Source organism: Lathamus discolor, chromosome 20 (genome assembly GCF_037157495.1).
Source record: "Lathamus discolor isolate bLatDis1 chromosome 20, bLatDis1.hap1, whole genome shotgun sequence".
NCBI lineage: Eukaryota > Metazoa > Chordata > Aves > Psittaciformes > Psittacidae > Lathamus > Lathamus discolor.
This window is the reverse complement of record NC_088903.1, coordinates 561,191-583,327: the sequence shown is the minus strand read 5'-3', so window position 1 is coordinate 583,327 and position 22,137 is coordinate 561,191. Positions and strand designations below refer to the sequence as shown.

The following is a 22,137-nucleotide window of genomic DNA, read 5'->3' as shown; positions in this document are numbered from 1 at the left end:
GTGTCTCTGTCTTTTCATGTCTTTTACCTACTTTCTTTACCACTAAATGACCAGACAAAGGTGGGTGGGAAGTGGTTGCAGTGTAGATGAATGAAAGGTCATCGGTTGCTTCTCTTATTTGGTGGAGTTCAGTTAAGCCATGGCTTTGCCAGTACGGTCAGAGCATAGAACTGCTCTGTCACGGTGTGTGTGTGGGTTAATCTTTATCCATGCTCTTGAAAGAGAAATGGGAATTACTAACATTGGAAATCACCTGGCTTATTCCGAAAAGTACTTCTGGGAAAGCAGGTTTCACATACACCAGGAGTAACTGCTTTCTTCAAGTTCAAGGCTTCCGGGGAAGCAGTGGGGTTTTTTAGCCACTGGGAGTTTAAGCATATGGAGATTTGTTCCTCTCAAGCCCTGTCTCTGTTGCATGATATAGTTGTAATTTCTCATTTTCAACACACCTGAGCTGGCAGTAGAAGCAGTGAAAACTGCTTTATGGCCGTAGCTCAAGGATCTTAGAGATGAAGTTACTGAGCTGCTGGCATTGAGGAGCAGATGTAATGAGGGCCAGACCTTTCACAGGGGCCTGGGAGGCTGCTGCTCTGTTCGGTGGGTGGACTGGAGGGTGAGGGCAGTAGCCTGAGGCAGGCACTAGCTCTGGGAGATCCCGAGGACCAGCTCATGTGTTGCTCCTGTTTTCAGCTGCCTGGTGCCCAAGTGGCTCCGCTGAGCGCAGGGTGGTCACAGAGGGAGGATGCTGTGCAGCACGTGGAGCTTGCGTGGCTTTACCGGGAGCATGTTGTCGGTCCATCTCATTGCTGTCGTCAGTCTTGTTTGGTTTATTTTCTGTGAGTGCATTGCCTAACTAAGGTTCTCTTTTCCCTTCCCTTGTGCAGGCTGCCCTCGGGAGAGGCAGTGGGAGGCAGTGGAGCTGGCCTCGGCACCGGGAGAGGCTGGACTTCCCGTCTCTCTGTGCTGAATGGCTGCGATGGCGCCCGCTCTCACTGACGCAGCAGCTGAAGCTCACCACATCCGATTCAAGCTGGCTCCCCCGTCCTCCACCTTGTCGCCTGGCAGTGTAGAGAGCAACGGCAACGCCAACAACATCCTCCTGGCTGCCAACGGCACCAAAAGGAAAGCCATTGCTCCGGAGGATCCCAGTCTAGATTTTCGAAACAACCCTACCAAGGAAGAGCTGGGCAAGCTGCAGCCGCTGGTGGCCTCTTATCTCTGCTCGGATGTAACATCTGTTCCTTCAAAAGAGCCTCTGAAGCTGCAAGGAGTCTTCAACAAGCAGACAGTCCTTAAATCTCACTCTCTCTTATCTCAGTCCTTCTTAAAAACAAGTGATCTGTTGGGGAGACAGCCAGTGTTGGAATTCACTTTGGAGAATCTAAAAACAATGAGTACTAACAGCCAGCCACCTCTCCCGCAAGCGCCTGTCAATGGCTTGGCCAAGAAATTGGCCAAAAGTACCAATTCAGACCATGAAAACTCTAGTTCTTTGAATGGTGGGAAGTGTGCTCCTCCTTCTGCTGCCCTCCAGGGTGTTGACTATAACGCAGGAGGTTCTGAATTGGGGGACTTGAAGGCCGGGTTGACCAATTGCACTCTTCCACATAGAAGCCTTGATGCAGAGCACACGACTCCATTTAGCAATAATAGCACTGCAAACAAATCTTCCCTCAATTCCACGGAGCATCAGTGGGTGCTCGAGGGTGGCAGTGGAGAGACGAGGTTGCCTGGGGTTGCTGGTCACTCTGGCTTTGGGAGCATTAAGTTGGAGGAGCAGAAGCCGTCTCTGTTGGCCGGTCACCACAGTGCTCTCGACTCGGAGATGAGGACGAGGGCGTTGCTGCGGCGGCAGGCAGACATCGAGAGCCGTGCCCGCAGGCTGCAGAAGCGCTTGCAGGTCGTGCAGGCGAAGCAGGTCGAGAGACACATCCAGCAGCAGTTGGGTGGCTTCTTGGAGAAAACTCTGAGCAAGCTCCCAGCTTTGGACCCCCTGAGGCATCGGAGCCAGCTGATGTTGACCAGAAAAGCGGAAGCAGCCTTGAGGAAGGCTGCGAGCGAGACAGTTACTTCTGAAGGCCTCAGCAGCTTCTTGAAGAGTGATTCGATATCAGAAGAACTGGAGCAATTCACGGCCAGTGGGATGGCCAACTTGAGATCCAGTGAGCAAGCGTTTGACTCGGATGTCACCGAGAGCAGCTCAGGAGGAGAGTCTGATGTTGAGGAAGAGGAACTGACCAAAGCAGACCCAGAACAGCCCCACGTACCACTGTAAGTAGCAGTCGTGCCTTGCTTACCACTGGTGGGGGGCAAGTGAGGTGGCACATGGAAGACCTGGGGTTTATAGGAACACTTATGTTTTGATGGGCTTAGCTCAAAGAAGTGGTGGTTAAAACTAGAGTGGTGTGATTTGCAGCACGCTTCCTGGCTGGGGCAGCCCGTGCAGCGTTGAAGATGGAATTCTTCATGCATAGTTACTGATGTTCTTGTGGAGCAGCAAGTCCTGGAAATCCTGGCTGTGGAGTGGTGCAAGCATGCTGCAGAAACCAAGTGAAAGTACTGCAGATGGTTCTCTCAATGGTGTGTTGGACCTGAAATGAAATGTTTGCCTTTCTACAATGAGGATCTTTGTTGTAAACCTGTTATGTAAAGTAAGGCCAGTCTGAATCCTTGTAGCTGACCCCATAGTCATGACTGGGGATCTACATTTTGTTGTTAAATGAGCTGCCTTGAAAGGATTTGGTCCAAGCACCGGTGGAAGCATGAAGTGTGTTCTCTTCTTGAATGCAGGAAATTATCGTTGGGAATTTTCTTCTTGTCTTGAGTTGCATTAAACAATGACAACAGCCTCATAATTATGTCATTAACTAGATGCTGTTTGTATAAGTATTAGGTATTAGTTTGTGTGTGGAGGAGGAAGATCCTTGTCAAGGCAAAAGGTCTTGAGACAGGTCAAGGAAGAAGGGAAACTGTTCTTCCAAACCAGAGTATTTTCCCTAGGGGTGTACATGACAGTGTTTTGCACAAATCTCTTAAAAGGCCATATTCTGTGTGTAGTCTGTGTCAAATCTTGCTTGCATCAGTAGATGAGCTCTTCCACCCTGATGGACCCATTGAATTTAAACCTCAGTCTGTGAAGTCTAGCTATGGTTGACAAAAAGCTGCCTGCAGTGGTCACAGGGGTCCTGTTTGGAACAGGGACAGCTTTCCAGTCACGTCTGGGAATATCACCAGGACTCTGGTGGTACCTGCGCTGCTCTGGGTCTGTTCGGAGCTCTGGAGGAATAACTGGATGTATTTTGATGCCTGTTGTCGAAGGAATGTTAAAGGCTGGTCGAGTGCTGTGCCACACAAATTATACTGAGCTAGGTAGGTGGAAGTGTGTAGGGTGGGTATTTGATAACTTCAGCATCCCCCAAACCCACACTCATGTGGATGAGTGCTGATAAACAGATGTTAGAGCTCTTGAATAGTAAATTCCAGCTAAATATTACATGGTGTTTTGGGATGTCAGCATAGGATTAATTTCTGTATGTGAAGACTTAAACGTGGCACGAGCTCAGCTTTCTCCCAGTGCGAAGCTAGTGGCTGAGCACATGATTCCTGCTGGCCAGACATAAAGGAGTTCTTGTGCTGTTGGAAAAGAGACTTTAGTAACTTTAGTCCCAGTTTACAATGTCCACAAACTTACTGCTGGGATTAGTAGTAAAATCGCATTTCTAAGTATTGTAATAGTTATGAGAGGAGACATTTGATTCAGATTCTGTCCAAACTCATCTTACGTTTCCCATGTTGTGGGTTTCAGACACTCATGTGTTGTCTAGCAAAGTGAAATTTCTTTGCCACTCATCTTAATCCCAGGAGGAAGCGTGGTATTCAGAGACGTGATGCGTGAAATTCTTTGCTGCCTTTCCTGCCCTTTGTGTTAGTCATGCCTTTACATTCCCCAGCCTCTTCAACAGCCAAAGGTTTTACAGCTCATAAAAAGCACGATTCTTCTATTGTCTGGAAGGCCAGAAGCTGGTGTGTATCCACGCTGGCATCTAGGCCAGGCCCACCAAACCTCGTTTAAAGCTTATGCCTGTGGGTATTTACTGATTACCCTTTCTAGCATTGACTGTCCTGCTGGCACGAGTGCTTTGACATTGGGTCTCATGAGCTCTGGCATTGCTGAAGTTGAGGCTGAATGTGCCTTTGTGCTTGTTAGTGCAACTCCTGAAATCAGCCTGAAGAGCTGGGACAACATCTGAGCGCATCTAAATATCAGTCTTTCCAAAGTCGTGCTAGGAGACAGGAAGGGGAAAAGCTGACTTTTCCATTGAGAAGCTGCCTTGGGCCAGCTTATTGTACAGAACCATTGTTTGACATCGATACCAGTGTGGAAGAGGGAAGGCTTTTTGCAGGGTTGCTCAAGTGTGGCTGGGTTTTTGAATTCGCTTATTAGAAGGGAGACTTTTACCCTGATTGTTTTAGTTTTGGGAGTGAGATGGAATATTGTAATGAGTGTAAAAGCTTCTGTGTCATCCCTCAGCCACCATCCCTTAACTGGGTATTGCTCTCTGGTGCCCCTGCCTTGCCCCAGGGAACTGCTTGCTGCTTCTAGATCTTTAGCGAGGGTTCTGCCACAAAAAGTGTGTCTTGCCACTTGCTTGCAGTAAGCAGCCACGTCACCGAGAGCCTCTGGGATTCAAGTAGAAACATGCAGAAGAAACGAAGATGTGTTTACATCATACATAGATAAGAGCTGACCTTTGAGTTTTTCTGGCACGGTGGCATTCTCCAATCAGTATCTGGTCAAGGACAGACTTTGAAGCATTTGTGCTGCTCTGGCCCACCTGATCTTGGCTATAGAGCAGCATCTCCCAAAGGAATTGTGTTATCCGGTAGTGTTAGGGATCTACCAGACCTTGGGAAGTCCTCGGTAGACCTGCTGCCCAGGAAGGTGCTGTCACTCAGGTGCATAACCAGGCTGTCAGGTCCTGCATAAACAAAGCAGGGAGGTATTCGTTACACCTGGGATGGGGAGCCCTGCCAGCTATGGGCTGGGTTTAACAAGGTGCTCTTGGTTCCCATGCAGCTCATGGGGAGAGCAAACGTGTGCACACAGGGTGGTTCAGGAGGCATTGCTGGGTCAGGGACCATCGTGTTGCGTTTCCTTTACTCGCAGGTGAATAACACAGCTCCTGGCTTCCCAGAAGAGATCTGCTTACGTGTCGCTTCCAGAACGTGTGCAGCGGCAGAGCGAGGATCAAGGGAAGCTTTGCCTCTGCTTGGTGGTGACGAAGGCAGGTTGGAGCCTCCCCTGGGGAGAGCTGAGCTGCTTTGCCTGGGTGTGACTGTAGGCAGCAGCCATCTGCGGCGATGAAACCTGCGCTGCTTTGCAGGGCTCCACTGCTGCTGTCAGCATGGCAGGAGCAGGAACTGCTGTTTGTGAAGGATGATGCTGGGAGCAGGACACACAGATTGGTCCCAGCACTGCCTGGGCTCTGGCCTGTGTGCCCAGGTGATGGTTTAGTGGGTAACCAGAGTTCTGGTACTAATATATGTAAGTAGGAAATATGTCCAGGTTGGACAGAGCCTTGGGTGACATGGTTTAGTGTGAGCTGTCCCTGCCCATGGCAGGGGTTTGGAACTGGATGATCTTAAGGTCCTTTCCAACCCTAACTATTCTGTGATTCTATGTCGTGTCTATCTTTATAGTAGCTGCTTTTCACAGAGTGGTGGGTTTCTTTGCTTGTCCTGCATTTGACTGTAGCCTAGTTCCATCAGGATTTGTCCATTAGTTTTGGCTGATTAGTTACCTGTGTTGAGCAGCAAGGTAGTCATTAGCTGGTGAGTGGTATATAGTTTAGTCCCTGCAATCCCCAACCTCAGACTGTGTCCCATGCAAAAAACTTCTGAAGAGGGAGTGAAAACAAGTATTTAATTGCAATTTGTCTTCTAGGTCAGGTTTCTTACCTGGAAAGTCATTGTTTTGATGTCATTTACATCAAGCAAGAGGGAACTGGAGTTCCTCATGCCTGACTTTTACAAGGGTCAGACAGTACCTGCACTGTTCAGTTGTGGTTGTTGGGATGCCGATGGCCACGATGCTTAAACATACTTTAATTATCCCATTTACTGGTGGGAAATCCAAGTGCCTGCACTTCGGTGTTGCAGTGAATCATTCCAGAGCCTCGGAGCCCTTGTGTTGACTCCTCCGTGTACTGTGTCACATTGTGCTGCCTGCAGTTTGGAATTGCTGCACTTGGAGGAAGATTGCTCCCAAAGTGCTTATGGCAGCGCTGATTTTGGAGTCCTGTGGTGGAGAGGGGTGCGTGTGGCTCTTGGCTGGGTGGCTGTTCGAGGGGTAGTTGCGGTTGGTGCATCAGTTGACTGAGGAATAGGATTGGGAAACTCTGATTTTTCTTCCTTGATGCTATTTCTCAGGCAAGGGCATAAGGAAGCCTAATCTCAAGGGCTGTTAAATAGCATTTTCTAACCTGGGACTGTAGTTCAGATGACAAATACCACGCTGTGAGGACTGAGGAAGCTTTTCCTGCTTCACTAACTCTGATTTATGCAGAGCAATCCTAAAAGGTGGGCTCTACCCTTTCTGACCTTTTCAGTTACCTGCTTGGCTTTTGGAGGTGTTTCTCTTGTTGATTTCTTGCTGTGCTTTTAGGTCCCAGTGACAGCACAGTGCTTAATCTTTTGGTTTTCAGCTTGCATGGTACTGTTTGTAATCCACGTGCTGCTCAGCAGCAATGTTATAGTCAAGAGAGATGTCCCTCAAGTGTCGTTGAGCTGGGAGGAGAGAAAGAGAGCAAATCCTGAACATGTTCTCGCTTTGCATTTGAAAGCAGAATAGCAGAGAGCAGCTCGTTGTTCAGAAATGCTTAATCAGGTATCCAAAGTAGGACACCCTGCAAGTCCCTCTTGCTTTTAAGAAAAGAGGGCAAATGAGAACAGTGGTTAAGAAAGATCTTAAGGAAAACGAGTCGGTTATTACTCCAAGACATGTTGGTCATTGTGCACCTTTACGGGTACAGTGGATGTCTCATGAGTGATTCGATTTTGATTTAAGTCTTGATCCTCACACAGACCATACTGGAGCAGGGAGGGGAGGCGAGGCTGGTGCAGGCGCTGCCATCCCCAGAACTTGAGGCAGAGTTGTTGGCTTCCATCCTAGAGGGAGTCTGATGCGTTGATTTGAATTTCTCTCTCCAGGAGTCACAGTTGTTTCAGGGGGAGCAAAAGAAGTAATGAGTGGAGAGTAATGGTGGAGCTGGGTGCAGGGTGCAGGAATTTGGTGTGTGGGGTGTTGAATGCAGGCAAGGCATCTTTCTGCTGCTTTTTCTCAGATGCTGTTAGTGCTCTTGCAGAGTTTTGGGTTGTTCTGTTTGGGGTTAGACCTCTTCCGCCTGTTTCTTGGCTGCTGTATGGAAGATAATGCAGAGGGCTGGAAATGACTTGGTGCAGTAAACTGCACTTTGTCTCTATAATGTGTACCCAGTCGGGCAGTGAGTAAGAATGGGCTCTAGCTCACGGGTTTTAGGACTTGTGGGTGACTTTTTAGGTAGGGCTGCATAAACATTGACTTCTTGCTGTAAAAAGCCTGTCACAGCATCTGAAGCAGCAGAAGAAAGTGTGTGTGAAGTTTGTGAATGTGAAGTGGCTTTTAAAACCCAGTGTGGTGACTTGCCTGCTGACTCCAGTGTGGAACTGGAGTTTGAGCAGGAGAAAGAGGCCCTGTTTGGAACTGATCTCTAACAGTAGGGGATGGGGAGAAGACTTGAGTCTTACTCCATGAGCATGTGTAGACACCTCCAGCTCAGATCTGTGTTAATACCAACACAAGACAAAAAATTACTGTATGGCTACGATTAAAACCCAGGGGGATGGCAAACATGGGCTTCTTCAAGAGCCTGTAGAGGTGCAGTGCATAATGTGTTCTTCCTCCTGAAGGATTTTGGGTTTCATTCTGCAGTAACATGGGATTTCCCCCCCCCCCCCCCCCCGTCCTTTGTTCTCGGCTCCAGCAGCTCTGATGGGTTCAGCAGCAGCTCCGATGGGTTCAGCAGCAGCACTGCACCAGGCTTCCAGCGGGGGGGAAATGTTTTCCTTCCCAAACCGGCACTACCCCAGCAGATTTTTCCAGGGAGTGTGTTTTGGGCACACCCTGGATATGGTGCAAAGTTCTGCAAGCGTCTCCTTTCAAAGGCGTAGGGAGCCGGAGGGCTCTGCCGGGCCAGCCTCAGCTCAAGCACTTTGGGTAGGAGAGCTTAACTCCTGCCTCTGTATTTGCACACTTGCTGCTTTACTTGTCCTTGCTGCAATGCAAGAGTTTGCTTCAGTACCACCCAGCTCCTTCCCCCAGCCCTCTGACCTTCTCCGTACTGAGGTTACTTTCCGGAATGCCTGCTCCAGCGTTGACCTCGCACTGAGCAAGCTCTTTATGGGAAGGGTACCTGGCACGGGCACGCTGGGGTAGGGATTTGCTGATGGTGCCTTGTGGAACATGCTTGTGCATTGAACTGCATCACGTCAGCAGTGAGGGGGATCATACTTTGGTGGAAGAGAGTGTCTGAAGGGGACAGACAGTCCAAGAGCTGGAGCACCTCTCTTATGGAGCCAGGCTGAGGCAGCTGGGCTGGTTCAGCCTGGAGAAGAGAAGGCTTCTTAAGTGGGGAGACCTTAGAGCAGCTCCAGTGCCTAAAGGGGCTGCAGGAAACCTGGAGAGGTAGGGGGTTGGAACTGGATGAGTTTTAACGTCCCTTCCAATCCAGACCATTCTGTGATTCTATGATCTGTTCTGTCAAGACCTTAGAATCACTGGGTTTGTTCTGAGGGTGAGGTGTCTGATAATTCATGCTGTAGATTGGGTGTTTTGAAGGTGGCTCTGCTATTGCCTGCCCTTCCCCAAAAGCCAGCCTTCAGCTCTGTGCCAGACCCCCTCATTCCAGTGGTTGTCCATGCCAGTTGTCATGTCTGAGCAGGGAGGTCATCCCATCCCGGTGATGTGTTCCCATCTCTTCTGTTAGTTGTGAGCTGTCAGGGTAGTGGAGGTGAAGCACTTGGCAGATGGCTGTTTTCTCCCTGGTTCTCATGTGCAACCATGATGTCTGAACTGCAAAACGAGATGTTCCCTGTGATAGTGGTGACAGAGAGCGGCTGGCACATCTCGTGATGCTTCAGCTTCTGGAGCAGCTTAGTTTGTGCTGTCTTATGGATGAACCTAAACATGCTCTTTCCAGAAGTGTTTAATTCTCCAAGGTACTTAGCCCCTTTTAAAGGGTTATAACATCTGTTATTTGGTTACATTCATCTGTTAAATACATGCATCCTTACTGTGTAAAATACATCATTTGAGTTGTCTCTATGTAGCAGAACAGCCAGGGGAGTGGGACAAAGACAGTTTTTGACACAGATCTGGTTGCAGTTTCAGGTGTCTCTTTGCAATACATACAGCATTGAGGATGTCATAGTTCCGAGTGTTGTTTCACTTCTTAAAGTGCCTCCTGATGGGCTGGATTTGTGCAGAGGGGCTTGGTTTGGCTGCTTGCTTCATGCAGTACTCAGTAACTTAATGCAGAAAAAAACCCTTTTAAAATACACCCCCCCATTCTGGTGACTTGTGGGTTTTTTTTGTATTAGGCTCACACCAGTTGGTCATTAGGTTACCAAAAGAGGGGGATGAGGAGGATATGGCTACTCCTGCTGCAGCAGAGCTTTAGGCTTTCCTATTGGTGACATTTTAGCAGTTTCCATAGTAACACGTAAGGATGTTGTAAGAAATGTTGCAGGGGTTTTATTTGTGTAAGGGAGGACTTTAAAATATTAATGGGAGGCAATGTGAATTGGAGGGCAGGCTAATTGTGTTCTCTGTTTGGAGCAGAGAAATTAGTGTCTGGTCTAGAGGGAGGGGATTTGATGCATTGTCCAGAGCAAGCAACTGGTTGTGGGTTGAACTTGCCTTGGCCAGAGAGCTTCAGTCATCTTGGGAATGTTTGCCATGAAGTGTTTCCTCCCTGCTGCTACAGGTAAAGCTTGGGAATTATCCTGCTGTCACTTACTCTTCTGAAGCAGGTGAAATAGATTTGATCTCAGAAGTACTTCTTATCCCAGCCTGTGCACAGATGGAGCTCATCTTCCTCTGTGTGGTGCTCAGTGAAGTGCGTGGACTGCCTGTTTGTGTCTATGGGGGTCTCTGTAAGCTTAGTTATGTTAAAAATTGGATGTCTCCGTGTAGAAGCCTGGATAGCAGAGCAGTTCGTGGCTTCACAGGCCCTCTGCATTCAGTGAATTCTCTGGTGGCTCCTACTTCATGGCCAGTATTGAGCTTTCCCCGTTACAGGGTGGTGACGTTACACTGCGTTATCAAACCTAACCCAGTCTTGAGTAAGAAGCAAAGGGGGTTTTATGTAGATGCAATAGGCAAAAATCACCAAAAATGGTTTCTGGTAGAATGCGAGTTTAGAGAGGGGTGTTTGTGTGCACACAATAGTTAAGTGTGTGTAAGTATGAGCTGTGGGTCAGCAGCCATGCATGTAGCCTTGTATTGCCACCCGGTTAGGAGAACAGAGGCGGTGGAGGGCAGTGACAAAGGCCCTGTGGTTTAGCTGACTTTGCAATTAAATCCCGTGTAGGAATGCAGCAGGGAATTCCTTAAATCACTGCCGGAATGGCTCACTTCTGTGTATCTTATCTATGGTTTCCTGTTATCAAGTCGGATATTTAATCTTTCTGTTAAGTTTGGTAGGAAGTCTTCTGAGCTTCTATCCCTGCCCTGGCAGCTTGTCACTGGGAAGCTGCCATGAGCTGGTCCTGGTGATGGTCAGTGCCCTCTGGATGCTGCCTGGAGGTTACAGATGGTTCCTTGATGGGCTGTGCATGGCCCTTTCGCATTTTAATGTGTCATAATTGCAAAGGCTGGGCCCAATGACAGCCACTTCTGCCCTGCCCTTGTTCCTTCTGCCCATTTAGCTCTTGAGAGGACACCTTTGAAGGCAGCAGCACGCAGTCCTGGTTCCTTCCTGGGCCTCTGGATGCTGCAGGATCACTGCTCCTTCTCTGTTCACTCTGTGCCTGCAGGCACCGAGTGAGCATCCCTTGTAGAGTGAAGCAGTGATTGAGCAGCTTCCCTCCTGGGGGCTGTGTGTGGCTGGGGAAGTTGGTTCTCACTGTGTTATACCAAGTAAACATTGCATTGCAGGAAGAGGTGGCAAATCATTAGTGCGCCCAGTGCTCTGGGGTTTATTTTTTATCATAAATAAACCCAAAGCGGTCTGGGATTCTGTGACTTTGTGTGGCTTTGGCAGCTTCTGACAAAACGGAGCTCCCATGGCTCCAGTTACTGGACTGGGTGGTTTGGTGGGAAGAGGTAATGTCTCTCCTTGTTCCTAGTGGCTCTTTTCTCTGCTGGAGTTTCATATCCCAGAGGCCACAGGGAGACTATTTCTGTCGAGCAACCATTCCTATTCCTAGTCTGGGACAGAAGCATGAATAAAAGTTGCAGCCGCTAAATCTGCCTATTTTTGTGTGAATTGGATCCCTTTTCCATGTGACTTCTGCTATTCCAGTGCTGGCTGTTGGGGAAAAAAAAGAGACAATTAGCCTTCTGTGGATGTGCATTTTGAATGCGGAACACTTGCAGGGCTCCTGCTCCGTGTATGCAACATTCCGTGGTGTTGACTTTTTACTGTCTCAGCCTGAAACAGGAAAAGTCTTCTCGCCCTGTGCCTGTTGTCTGACTCTCTCCTGCCATTTGCAGAGATTCCTGGAAGTCAAAGGGAAGATACTGAGGCAGCAGCAAAGAATTTGAAGCAACAACCGCATTAGTAAGCCTTTCAAGGCATGAACCACTTCTTCTGTGGCAAGGTGGATTAAATTGATTAATTCTCAAGTATTTTCTATCATAATCTACACACCTGAGTGTCATCCATCACTTCTCTGAGGTTTGTTGCTCACATCCTGGTCAAAGCCTCGGTGTTTTAAATGAAATCACTCTGCTGGAGTAGTAGCCAGTAAAGAATATCCTTCAGTGTGATGATTCACATTGTGCCTAAAGACAGCTTTCCATATTCAGCCCTTGCTCACTCCCCACCACCATTCCCCTCTCCCTGCCTCTGGAAATGGCGAGAAGCCCAAAACAACTTAACTCTTAGTTATTAAACCTACGTTTAAGAAGTGGTACTTGTAGAAAAATCTGACCGAATGCTTTGATTGACGTTGTCTTGTGTATTAGATCTTTCCCCTGGCTGATGAAGTGTGGAGCTTTGCTGGTTGGGTGTCTTTCAGCTCTTTTTTATGAGCATGAGCTGTTCTTTGCATTCCTCCTCAGAGGCTGAGATGACATCTGGCTCCAGTTACAGCAGTTCTGGGCTTGTTCACTCTTTTGTGTGCATCCCGGACTTGTCATTGTGCCCCACTGCCCCTCCCCTTGCTCCTGCATCACCTCTCCTCTTGTTTTCACCTCCAAGTCTCTTTAGTATAAGGAGTTCCAGTTATTTTTGCAGCCCATTCTCCTCTGTGCAGGTTATTGAGGTAGTATTTATTTTCAAAATAGTAGGGAAAGCTTTCATAACCCATCCTAGTTGTCATGGCACAGATCTCCCTGTTCCCCCCTCTCTGCTTTGCAGTGCTTTGGTTGTGTTAACCTCATGAAACCAAATGCTTCTCCAGGCTGGGTACAGGTAAGCCCTAATCGGATTAGCCACTCTGCAAATTGAGTTGCTCATTTGACTTGTTTTCTTGTGCTGTTTTCTTGTGCACTGAATCTGTGTGCTAGGACAAGGCACTCTTCTATGGGAAATCAAACAAGAGACTTGCTTAAGCCTTTTGGTGGCTTTATGAAGAACCAGTGAAAATCATCAACTGTGTTTACTTGAAATCTCTATGTGCATATGGATTTTTGCCCTGTATGTATATGAATTTCTTTCCTCTTTGCTCTTTCCCTCTCCCCCATGGGCAGGTAGTTGCATGTTTGCCATATCCTTTGGTAACTGCTGCAGCAGAGCTTCTTCTGGACCACGTGTTGGTCGGAGGTTGGGGTGCACAGGAGCTCGTTGTCTTGCGCCACTTTTGTCTTTGTTCCTTCCTTCTTCCATCCTTCCCACAACTTAAAAACCTCCACATTGCTCAGTGATGCAGCTCCAAGAGAGGATAAGATCCATAGAAAACATCATGGATTTTTTCCCTGTTGTCCCATCTGTGAAGTCTTTGGTTGTAAATTCCCAGCAGCATCGTTGTGATGCTTGGAGCAGGCAATGACTGCAGGACTTCAGTGCTGGGGGGTAAACTCCACAGCTTCTTGTAGCAGTAAGAAAGAGATCCCTGCTGATGAGGGTCTGGCTGTAGCTGGGTGTTCCTGGGTGAATCTGCCGTAGGAATCCTCTCTTTATTTTGCTCTGCTGTGGCATTTCTCAAAATTGCTTTTGCTTTCATCTAGTTCTTGTCTGCTGGTTAACAACCATCTGCATCCAGAGCACATGGCTGCTTTAAATGTTTGCCTTTATAGCATTGGACATATCCCCCCACCCCTCCCCCCTTTTGGTGCTTTCTAGTAGGATTTTGGGATTTTGTTTCCATCTCTCTGATGTAGGTGTTTGAATTTCTCAATTGGTCAAACTAGTATAGAAAATAACCTGCTCTGGAAAAATCCTTGTTTTCACTTGAATTCATTAGGCCTGGGAGAAAACTGTGGCACTTTCCTTTGAGTTTGAGAGATGGAAAACCAGGTTTCCAGGAATACATATCCACTGAAGCCAACTCCCCTTTCCCCCCGCTCTGGTCCTATAGAGATTTACTGGAGTTGGATGCTCGTTGCCCAGTGCGTGGGGATTTGGCTCAGATGAGGCATACTGGGATGTGTGCCTGTCCTTGCTGCCCTTGAGAACTGCTGACCTGGTATGCATGGGAGTATTAATTGAAGTAATGGAGCTCTCCTGTGTTTCTCTTCATTTCTGAGAGTACTTGTCCAAAAGCATCTTGCTTTATTTATTGAGCTGATGCTTGGTGAGATAAAGTTGGTTCTGAGAATTTGTGATTATCTACTTAACTGTGGCTTATGCTGTCGGCTCTTACAACGCAGCAAAGAGGTAGCACCCCTCCTCCTCCTCTCTACCACAAAGAACAGCAGGTGCCCGACTTCCTCAGGGATTACTCATCCCCGTCGTACCTCCCATCAGGTTTTGCATTAGGGCAGAAAAACGTTGTCTCTCTGAAATCTTGGAGAATGTGAAGGAAGGCAAACCCCTCACTTGGACACACTCCTTGTTTAATCATTGTAGTTGCCCGTTACCTTAGTGCTGGCCAGTATCACTTTTATAGCCCTGGTATTTATTGCAAGAGATTGTATGATAATTCCAGGGGACGTTTTCCCTCTGTAGCAAGATCTGTCTTGGTTTTTCAGGTTAAAACATCCCACTCTCTCTAGCGCTTGGGCGCTTCTTGCCCTTCGAGCGAGATGACAGCGTTGCACTACAACACCTGCATCGTGGTTCTGGCTCTTCCACAGCTGCTTCCAGCTATCCAAAGAAAGAAAGTGTCCTATCGATTCCAAAGCTGGGAATCCTCTAGGTCTGGGGAAGTGCAGATGTGTAATGCGTTGGCTGTTGAGCGTGCTTGGCCCTGTGGACCCTTTGAGGCTGTGTAGTAATCGACTTGCAAGGATGACTCTTTGTTTCTGATACAATTACTTTTGTGTTGGCTTTTGTTGGGAAATGCTTGGCTTCAGAGTTGTCGAATGCAGTTGAAAATGGACCATGTGTTTTTATGCTTTCTTCTGACACGGGCAAATAACGTTTACATGAGTCAGGAGAAGAGCTTTGTCCTAAAGCAGCAAAGGCTGGGACTCAGCCCCATGCAGTTCCCTATGATACTGCTCATAGTGTAAGCATGCCTCAGTCCTTGGGCTGCTGAATCTGCTGCCAGCCTGACAGCCGTGCTTGTGAGAGCAATGCTTGCAGCTGAGTTTAGAGAGCTGGAGATTGAGAACTCTATATTCTGCTCGTTGCTTTCTGTGAGCCTTTCAGAGTTTATCACGTACTAAGGTCTGGAAGATGACAGAGTTATTTCCATCATCTTCATAAGAGCTATTTCCATTTGCTGCCTTTGCTCAGGGATTGCTTGACTCAAAGCGGCCACAGCTCAGGGGGGGAGGGTTTATTTGGGTTCTTGCCCTGGCTTCTTGGACACGTGAATCCGAGCATCCCAGCCTGGCTTGGGTTGGAAGGACCTTAAACTCATCCACTTCCAGATACACCTTCCACTAGACCAGGTTGCTCCAAGCCCCAGCCAGGCTGGACATGGGATGGGGCAGCCACAGCTTCCCTGGGCACCCTATGTGACGTGCTTTGCTTTTGGTTGTGAATAAAATGTAAAACTTCTACTATTCACTTCTATAGCAAAGCATAGCTGCTGGGGAGGAGTGAGTGCAGGGTGAGGAATGCTCCATTTCCTCGTTCCACTCCAAGAGAAGAAAACCCTCCCTAAGTAACCACATCTTTGATTAAAAAGCTCCCGGATGAGATTGATCTCGTGTTTTGAGGAACTGAGGGGGTTTGGGGTAGTGATGGAAGCTCTGCCTCTTGGATGAGATGTTTCAATGCTGCCAATCACAACATCATCTAAAAATACCCCATCTTCTTGAAGAATCTCTTCTTGCAAATCGGAGCCCGATATTAAATATCACACTTGATTGCAAAGGATCTGAATTAAAGAAACAGCCCCCTGTTCATCTCTCTTGCCTCCCTTTCCAACCCTTTTTTATGGAATCGCTGGATATTTGTTGCAGGCTTCACGCAGGATGCAAATCAAATTAGGCTGAGCTTGAGATCCTTCCAAAACCGTGGTACTTCAGCTGCAGGGGAGGTCGCTCAGAAGGTGGGAACTGGCTTTTCCCTATAGAGAGTTTTTCCCCTGTTTCATGCCTGGTGTCTTGGCATGAAGTAAACAGGGTCTGGTCCTTCTGGACAGCCCTGAAGTAGCGAGTGTGTCTTGGCTGGACCTGAGTGAAAGGGTTGGGGAAAATCTGTCCAAGAACAACAAATCTCTGGTGGAGCAGCCAACAGCATGTGTGACACGAACCAGTTCTGGAGGGATGGGGTTGGTACAAAGAGAGCGGTTTGGTTTGGCTCTGGGTAATATGGGTGCAATGGAGGATAATGCTCCTTTTCTTTACCATGCAGTTAGGGTATAACCATCTCCCTTAACCTAAAATAATTGAGTGTATGGTGTTTTCTCACCAGTTCTTGTTCTTGTGGCATCTTTCCACCTTGTACTCTGTGTTATTTTGTAGAAGAACATCTCCCTTTCCTCCTGCCACAGAGCCGGGTGTCTGCTGGGTCCGGCAACAGGGATCATTGTTGCATGATCATCGATAGAGGTCCCTGTCCATGAAGGATCCGTGAGGGAAATGAATCCTGTAGAGCTGCTGTTGTTGGTTTCCTGAGGCTGTAAAACTTCATGGGGTTGCTGCCTTGCAGAGGTCCAGTTCATAGGACCCTGTGGTTTTAGGGAGGGAGGTGAAAAACATGCCTGTGTGACAGGGCCTGGAACAAGCTGCTCTAGTGGAAGGTGTCCCTGCCCATGGCGGGGGTTGGAGCTGAGCTTTAGGGTCCCTTCAGCCCAAACCAGCCTGGGTGATGATTCCCCTGAGCTGTGGCCTGTCCATCCCCAGGTGGGGTGGAGCTGGGGTCATTTTTCCCAGCTTGCCTCCCTATCCAGCCCCTTGCTCCCCGTGTTGTGCTGTAGGAACTCCCCTGGTTGCATTCACAACAGGGAGGAGTCGTGCAGCAGTGGCAAACCTGCCACCTCTGCTTGATGCAAACCCACGTTGTCCAAGACGGGGAAAGAGCTTTCCAGTCATTCACCTTGCCGGCAAGAAAGGGGATCTGTTTTTCTTAAGAGAAGCTGAGTTGTTTGCAGTCAGTGGTGCTGAAGGAGAATATCCTTCTGTGGATAGGAGATGCAGTTTCATTGCTCAAGACAGCAGTTTGTTTATCCCTTGGGTTTATGGAATTTCAGGCTCTGAAAACCAGAACTGTGGCTCTGGACTCATTGGTTTGATCCCTTGCTCGCTCCCTCAACATAGCGGAAAGTGTCTTGCACTTGCAGAAGGAAATGATGAATCTTTCTGTATCTGAATGAGATGAAATTAATACTGCATTCTGTGTAGCTCTCATAAAGAATTGGAAGAATTTGGCTCTCTTGCAAGATTGTGTTTAATCATCAGTGACTTGATGTCTTGAAGTGCTGTGGCCAGAGATGTGCAGACAGGCCAACAAAGAGCTGAGAGCTGCTGAAGAATAATGCAGGGAGCACTGGGATCAGACACAGGGAAGGATAATACAGGTAACACAGGGAAGGATGATGCAGGTAGCACTGGGATCAGGCACAGGGAAGGGTAATGCGGATAGCACTGGGATCAGGCACAGGGAAAGATAATGCAGGTAGCACTGGGATCAGACACACGGAAGGATAATGCAGGTAGTGCCGGGATCAGACACAGGGAAGGGTGATGCAGGTAGCAGTGGGATCAGAAATAGGCTGTGAAAGCCCACGTCACAGAAATAGCTGGGACTGCTGGTAGGTTCACCAAACAGGAGCTAAATGTGCTTGTTTAAAGTGAAGCTGGTCTTGTTTTCTCCCTGACGTGTTGATGTATGTTCCTTTGTCAGCAGTTTGCGTTTTAAACCATAGGGAATTGTGAATTATTTGTATGAATTTAGTGAGTTGGGAAAGCCTTGGAAGATGTTGAAGCATTTTGAGTGTGTGATGTACACGATGTGTGCGTGGGGTACGAGAACTTCTTAAAGGAGTCTGTTTTGTATCCCAGCAGTTTGCTTTTGAGCCCCTTGCTCTGCTCCCCTTAGCTGCAGACAGGATTAACTCCATTGGCTGTGAGGAGGGAACTTGAAGCCTTTTCTTCGATATAACATAATTCCGTTAAAGTGAGTTTTTGGAGGAGCAGGGAAGGGAGGTGTGGGTTAGTGCATAAAAGCAAGCGTGTTTGGGGAACCTGAATAGGAAATCATGGTGTGTGTACCCCAGGCTCCCTGAGCCAGGGCAGCATCTGCACTGTGTGAGTCTGTTTCCTAACACCATTTTGCATGTAGGTCTGAAGCCTTTGTCTGAAAGATCCTCAGGAAGAAGCTCTTCCCTGTGAGGGTGGTGAGGCAAAATAGCAGCCTTTTTATAACTTGCTGTGGCAAAAGCATCGAGCTGTTCTGGAAGTAGCTTTGGAAGATGTCAGTAAGAAGCAAGCAGCCTGGAAGCTTTGCTTAGCAAGCCTTCAGATGGAATTAAGGGGTTGTAAATAAATTTGTTCTTAATAAACTAAGCTGCATGCAGTTACCAGCTTGTCCAGGACTTCGTTGATGAGCTAGACCAGACTTCTTGCAGCTTGCTTTGGGAAGACCTGGGCGTATATCAGAGGATATAAATCCTGGGTTCTTTGCTGCCTTATGAAGGTCAAAGTCTGGATCCCTTTGTGTCAGTCTGGATGGTGACGCTGAGGAGGAGGAAGGGTTTTCTCACATCAGTAACTGCTGCTTTTTAGCTCCTATGGGCCTCATTTCCCACCCTGTTTCTTTTCTTCCTCCAAACTGGGGGCTATGAAGTCTATTGCACTTTTAAATAGAAGAGCTATTGCCTGTATGTCTTCTGTGTCTGAAGCTGCAGTTGTAACAAGCGTGCCTGTTGCCCCAGCTCTTCAAGGATAAGGTTTTGGCAGTCTGTTAGCAGGAATAATTGGCATAGCTTGCTTGCAGAGATTTCTTCTTGAAGCAGAGTAAGTATAGCTGGTTCTTGGCCGCAGCCCAAGTGGGCTTTGCAACATTTTAGCTTTTTCCTTAGAGAAATAAGGGAAAAGTGCTACTTTATGTATAAAACGGGGTGAAACATTCTCTTGTAACTTACCTGTGGAGCCTCTTTGCTCTCTGTGTAACTATTTACATGGAGTGAGAAAGAGCAGTCAGTGCTTTGGAGAGCCTCTCTCATGGCAATGTCTTCCCTTGGCCTTGTGAAGCTCTGAGCTTCCTTGGGTGACCGTGGCCACCTCCGCTGTTCCCAGCAGGAGCTTTCCTGCTCCTGCCAGGTGTCTCCCTGAAAATAGGTGCTGTATTTTCCATCTGCTGGCAGAGAACAGTGTTCCTTTGTTGCTGTTCGCAGGGAGGAGGGAAGCCAGCCAGGTGCGGTGCTGCTTCATGGCAGAACGTATCTCAGGGCTTTGAAGTTACGTGCTTCTTGAAATTAGATCACCTAGCTCTGAAATCCCTTATTGCGGTTGCTGAAATGTGTTCCAGTTCATAACATGGCCTTCTGTTAAGTCTGTCCGCTTCATAATCCTTTTTCTGTTACTGCTCTAATGTTTGGGTAAGAACTAGTTCTTTTGCATCCTTTTGGGAGGCCCAAAACTTCACCTGGTCCATCCTCTGCCTGGTCTCGGATGCTGATAACCTGTGCTCTGACTTTGGAACGAAAGAGACCTAAAGACTTCTCTTTGATTGCTAGGAGACCAAAGCAAAGGTCTTGATGCTGGCTGTCAGAATTGGAGTTAATGCAACCGTTGCATAGTGGCACTTCTTGGAGGGTGTTGAGCTGAAGCTGATGGTCGACCCATTCTTTTGCCTGGGAATCTCTGGGTCTGGGTGCAGTTTGTAGCTGAGAAAGAGCAGAGTGTTCTGCATGTGGGGGTTAGTGGGAGGAGGGCATCCGTGGGAGCCCTGTGGTGGTGTGAGGTTTTCTGTTGCTGGTCCTGGGAGATGGAATTCTTGGAAGAGGTAACAAAGCATCATCTCCCTTTACAGCAGCTGAGTTTGCACATGGGTGTTTGTGCATGTGCATCCCCTCCATGTCCCTTCTGCAAACACGAGCTGACTGAAGTTGGGAAGTACACAGTGTGCCGGGCTGCTGGAGTTCAACAGCAAAGAGTTTGGTTTAACAAACCCCTCCTCAAGGCCCAGACCTCCTAAGGATTCCCAGCACGGATTAAGCTCCTTTCACTCCATTCTCCAGTTCTCCTCTGCATCAGACTTGGGTCTGGCTTTCCCTCTCCTGAAGGAAAAGGAACAACACCTTGGGGAAAGGTCCCAGTGGCTCACAATGCTGGATTCCGTATAGCAGGGTGCACAAGGTTCTCTCTGTTTGAACTCAGGTTTGCATTCCTGCTGTCTACATTCTCAGGCTGCTTGGTCATTGAAACAACTTTGGGACATTTATGACATTCTTGTCAGGTTTGAGCTTGTTTTTGGAGTGTCCTTCCTTTGCAGCAATGAGAGCTTTCTCATGTGCTGCAGAACAGCACAGCTGAATGTGCCAAAAGACACTTTGAGCCTGTGTTGGAAATAAAAGCCTTTGGAAGAGAGAGGGGGGTTAATACAGTGTTTGATCAGATGTTGGCTTCCTTCCCGACCTCGGGGCTGGGACCCTTTGGAGCCCTATTGCATAAGAACAACAGAGCAAGGCAGATCTGAACCAGCAGCCAGCCCGTCCTGGTGCTGCTCTGAGCCCGGGGTGGCTGCACTGCACAGAGAGCTTCAAACAGCTGCTCCTTGGTTCGGAGCATGTCATGAACTCCATGGTTTGTGTTCTTTGAGCGAAGCCTCTTGAGTGAGTCTTAAATCATGTGTATGTGGCTAATTTAAAACACCCCTGAAACTTGTAGTGTATCCTTTCGGCTGGGGGAGTGTGCTTGTGCATACAGCATGAGTTTGTCTTCTGCAGGAAGCACCAAGCACGTGATTTGGATGCTGCTGTTGGGAGGATGATTTCTTAGGGCTGAAAGTGCTTGTGATCATTCTTGAAATGCTTTTGTTTCCTGCTTGTCTCTTGCCAAGTATTCTAAAGCTGTATGTTCACCTTCTTTACCCTCCAGTATTGGGAGCTGTTGGGGAGAGCCAGTCCCCAGCTTCTGTCCCAGTTACTTCTGAAAGGAGAAAAGCTGTAATGGGTACTTCTTAATTCTCTTATTAGTTGAGAATCCATGTAGGAGAGAGACTTGACAATACCTGCATTCTTGCTGTGTGGGCATGATTTTACTTCGCAGCCCTTCCCCTCTCAAGCACTGAAGAGTCTGTAGTGAAGCTGGTTTATACAGAATTCTGCTTATATGGCATCATGAGCCCTTGGATGCTCAGACCATTAAGCCTGTCTCAGATAGTGGGGGGTGTGTTTGTATAAAAGCTGTTCTGTTTTAACACACCCTTTCCTCCTTCTCAGGGAAATGAGTGTTAATATCTTGGTACCTCTTGCAGCTGTGTTTTATGGCCTCAGCAACTGCTTATTTGTGTTGTGATTGCAAATACTTGAACATCTTCTTGTTCTCATTAGGTTAAGGATGGCTCCCTCTGTCAGTAGTAAAGGCTTGAATCATGAACTTGGGATTCAAAGATGTGAAACACTTGCAGTGAGATAAACTGGAACAGAAGTTGGAGCCTGCCAGCTGCTCGGGGAGGGCTGTGCGTGTTCTTGCCCTGGTGCATTTCTCATGGAGGGATAAGGTCTTTCCAATGTTTTAGGATGGGAGAGTGCAAGAGGCAGGAATGTGTCACCTGTACAAGTCACTGCTGTGGTTCGTCTGGGCTGAGCTGCTCAAGGGCATCCCCTCTGAGCGGTAGGATTCCAGAGGCTGGGAGCTGGCATGGGGATGTGCTGTGTTCTAATGTTAAATATAATCCTTCTCCTGGCTAGATTAAGGCGAAAAAGCATCGAGCAGTTGCACACAGCAGCCTCCTGTCCTCCTGGCACAGATAAACCCTCATGGTGGATTTTGACCTCATATTCGGAATAAACTGCTCAGCTTCTGCTGGTGTTTGAGTGCCCGGGGTGCACCTTCACGCTGCTCACTTCAGACTTGTGTTTTCTGTGTTACTATACAGTTGAACCTTAGTTTTGTTCCTGGGCTGTTGTTATTGGAGGTATAATTAGAAGCTGCAGCAGAGCTGGCGTCTTTTTATAGCTATAGATCTATATATATCTCCTATACTCATTGAAAATACCAAAGAAGACTGTAGGAAAAGTCAAGCATGGGGGAGGTAATTGATGAATGTCCTTCCCTGTTGGAGCAGGTAGCTGAATTAAGGCAGACCCAAGGAAGAAGTTTCTGCTTTAAGATCACTTTATTGTATCCTGGATTTTCTCTCAGCTTTTGTTTGG

The 22,137-nt window shown here is 47.9% G+C and overlaps 1 protein-coding gene across 4 annotated transcripts in view; it reads left to right on the top strand.

The window, feature by feature from the left end:
• KANSL1 (KAT8 regulatory NSL complex subunit 1) overlaps positions 1–22,137 on the top strand; it is an 86,388-nt gene that overhangs the window by 16,430 nt on the left and 47,821 nt on the right. For all 4 annotated transcript variants that reach the window (XM_065699362.1, XM_065699363.1, XM_065699364.1 and 1 more), the window contains exon 2: positions 885–2,271. In XM_065699362.1, coding sequence (XP_065555434.1) covers positions 968–2,271 — 1,304 coding nt within the window. In that variant the 5' untranslated portion in view covers positions 885–967. The remainder of the gene's footprint in view (positions 1–884; positions 2,272–22,137) is intronic.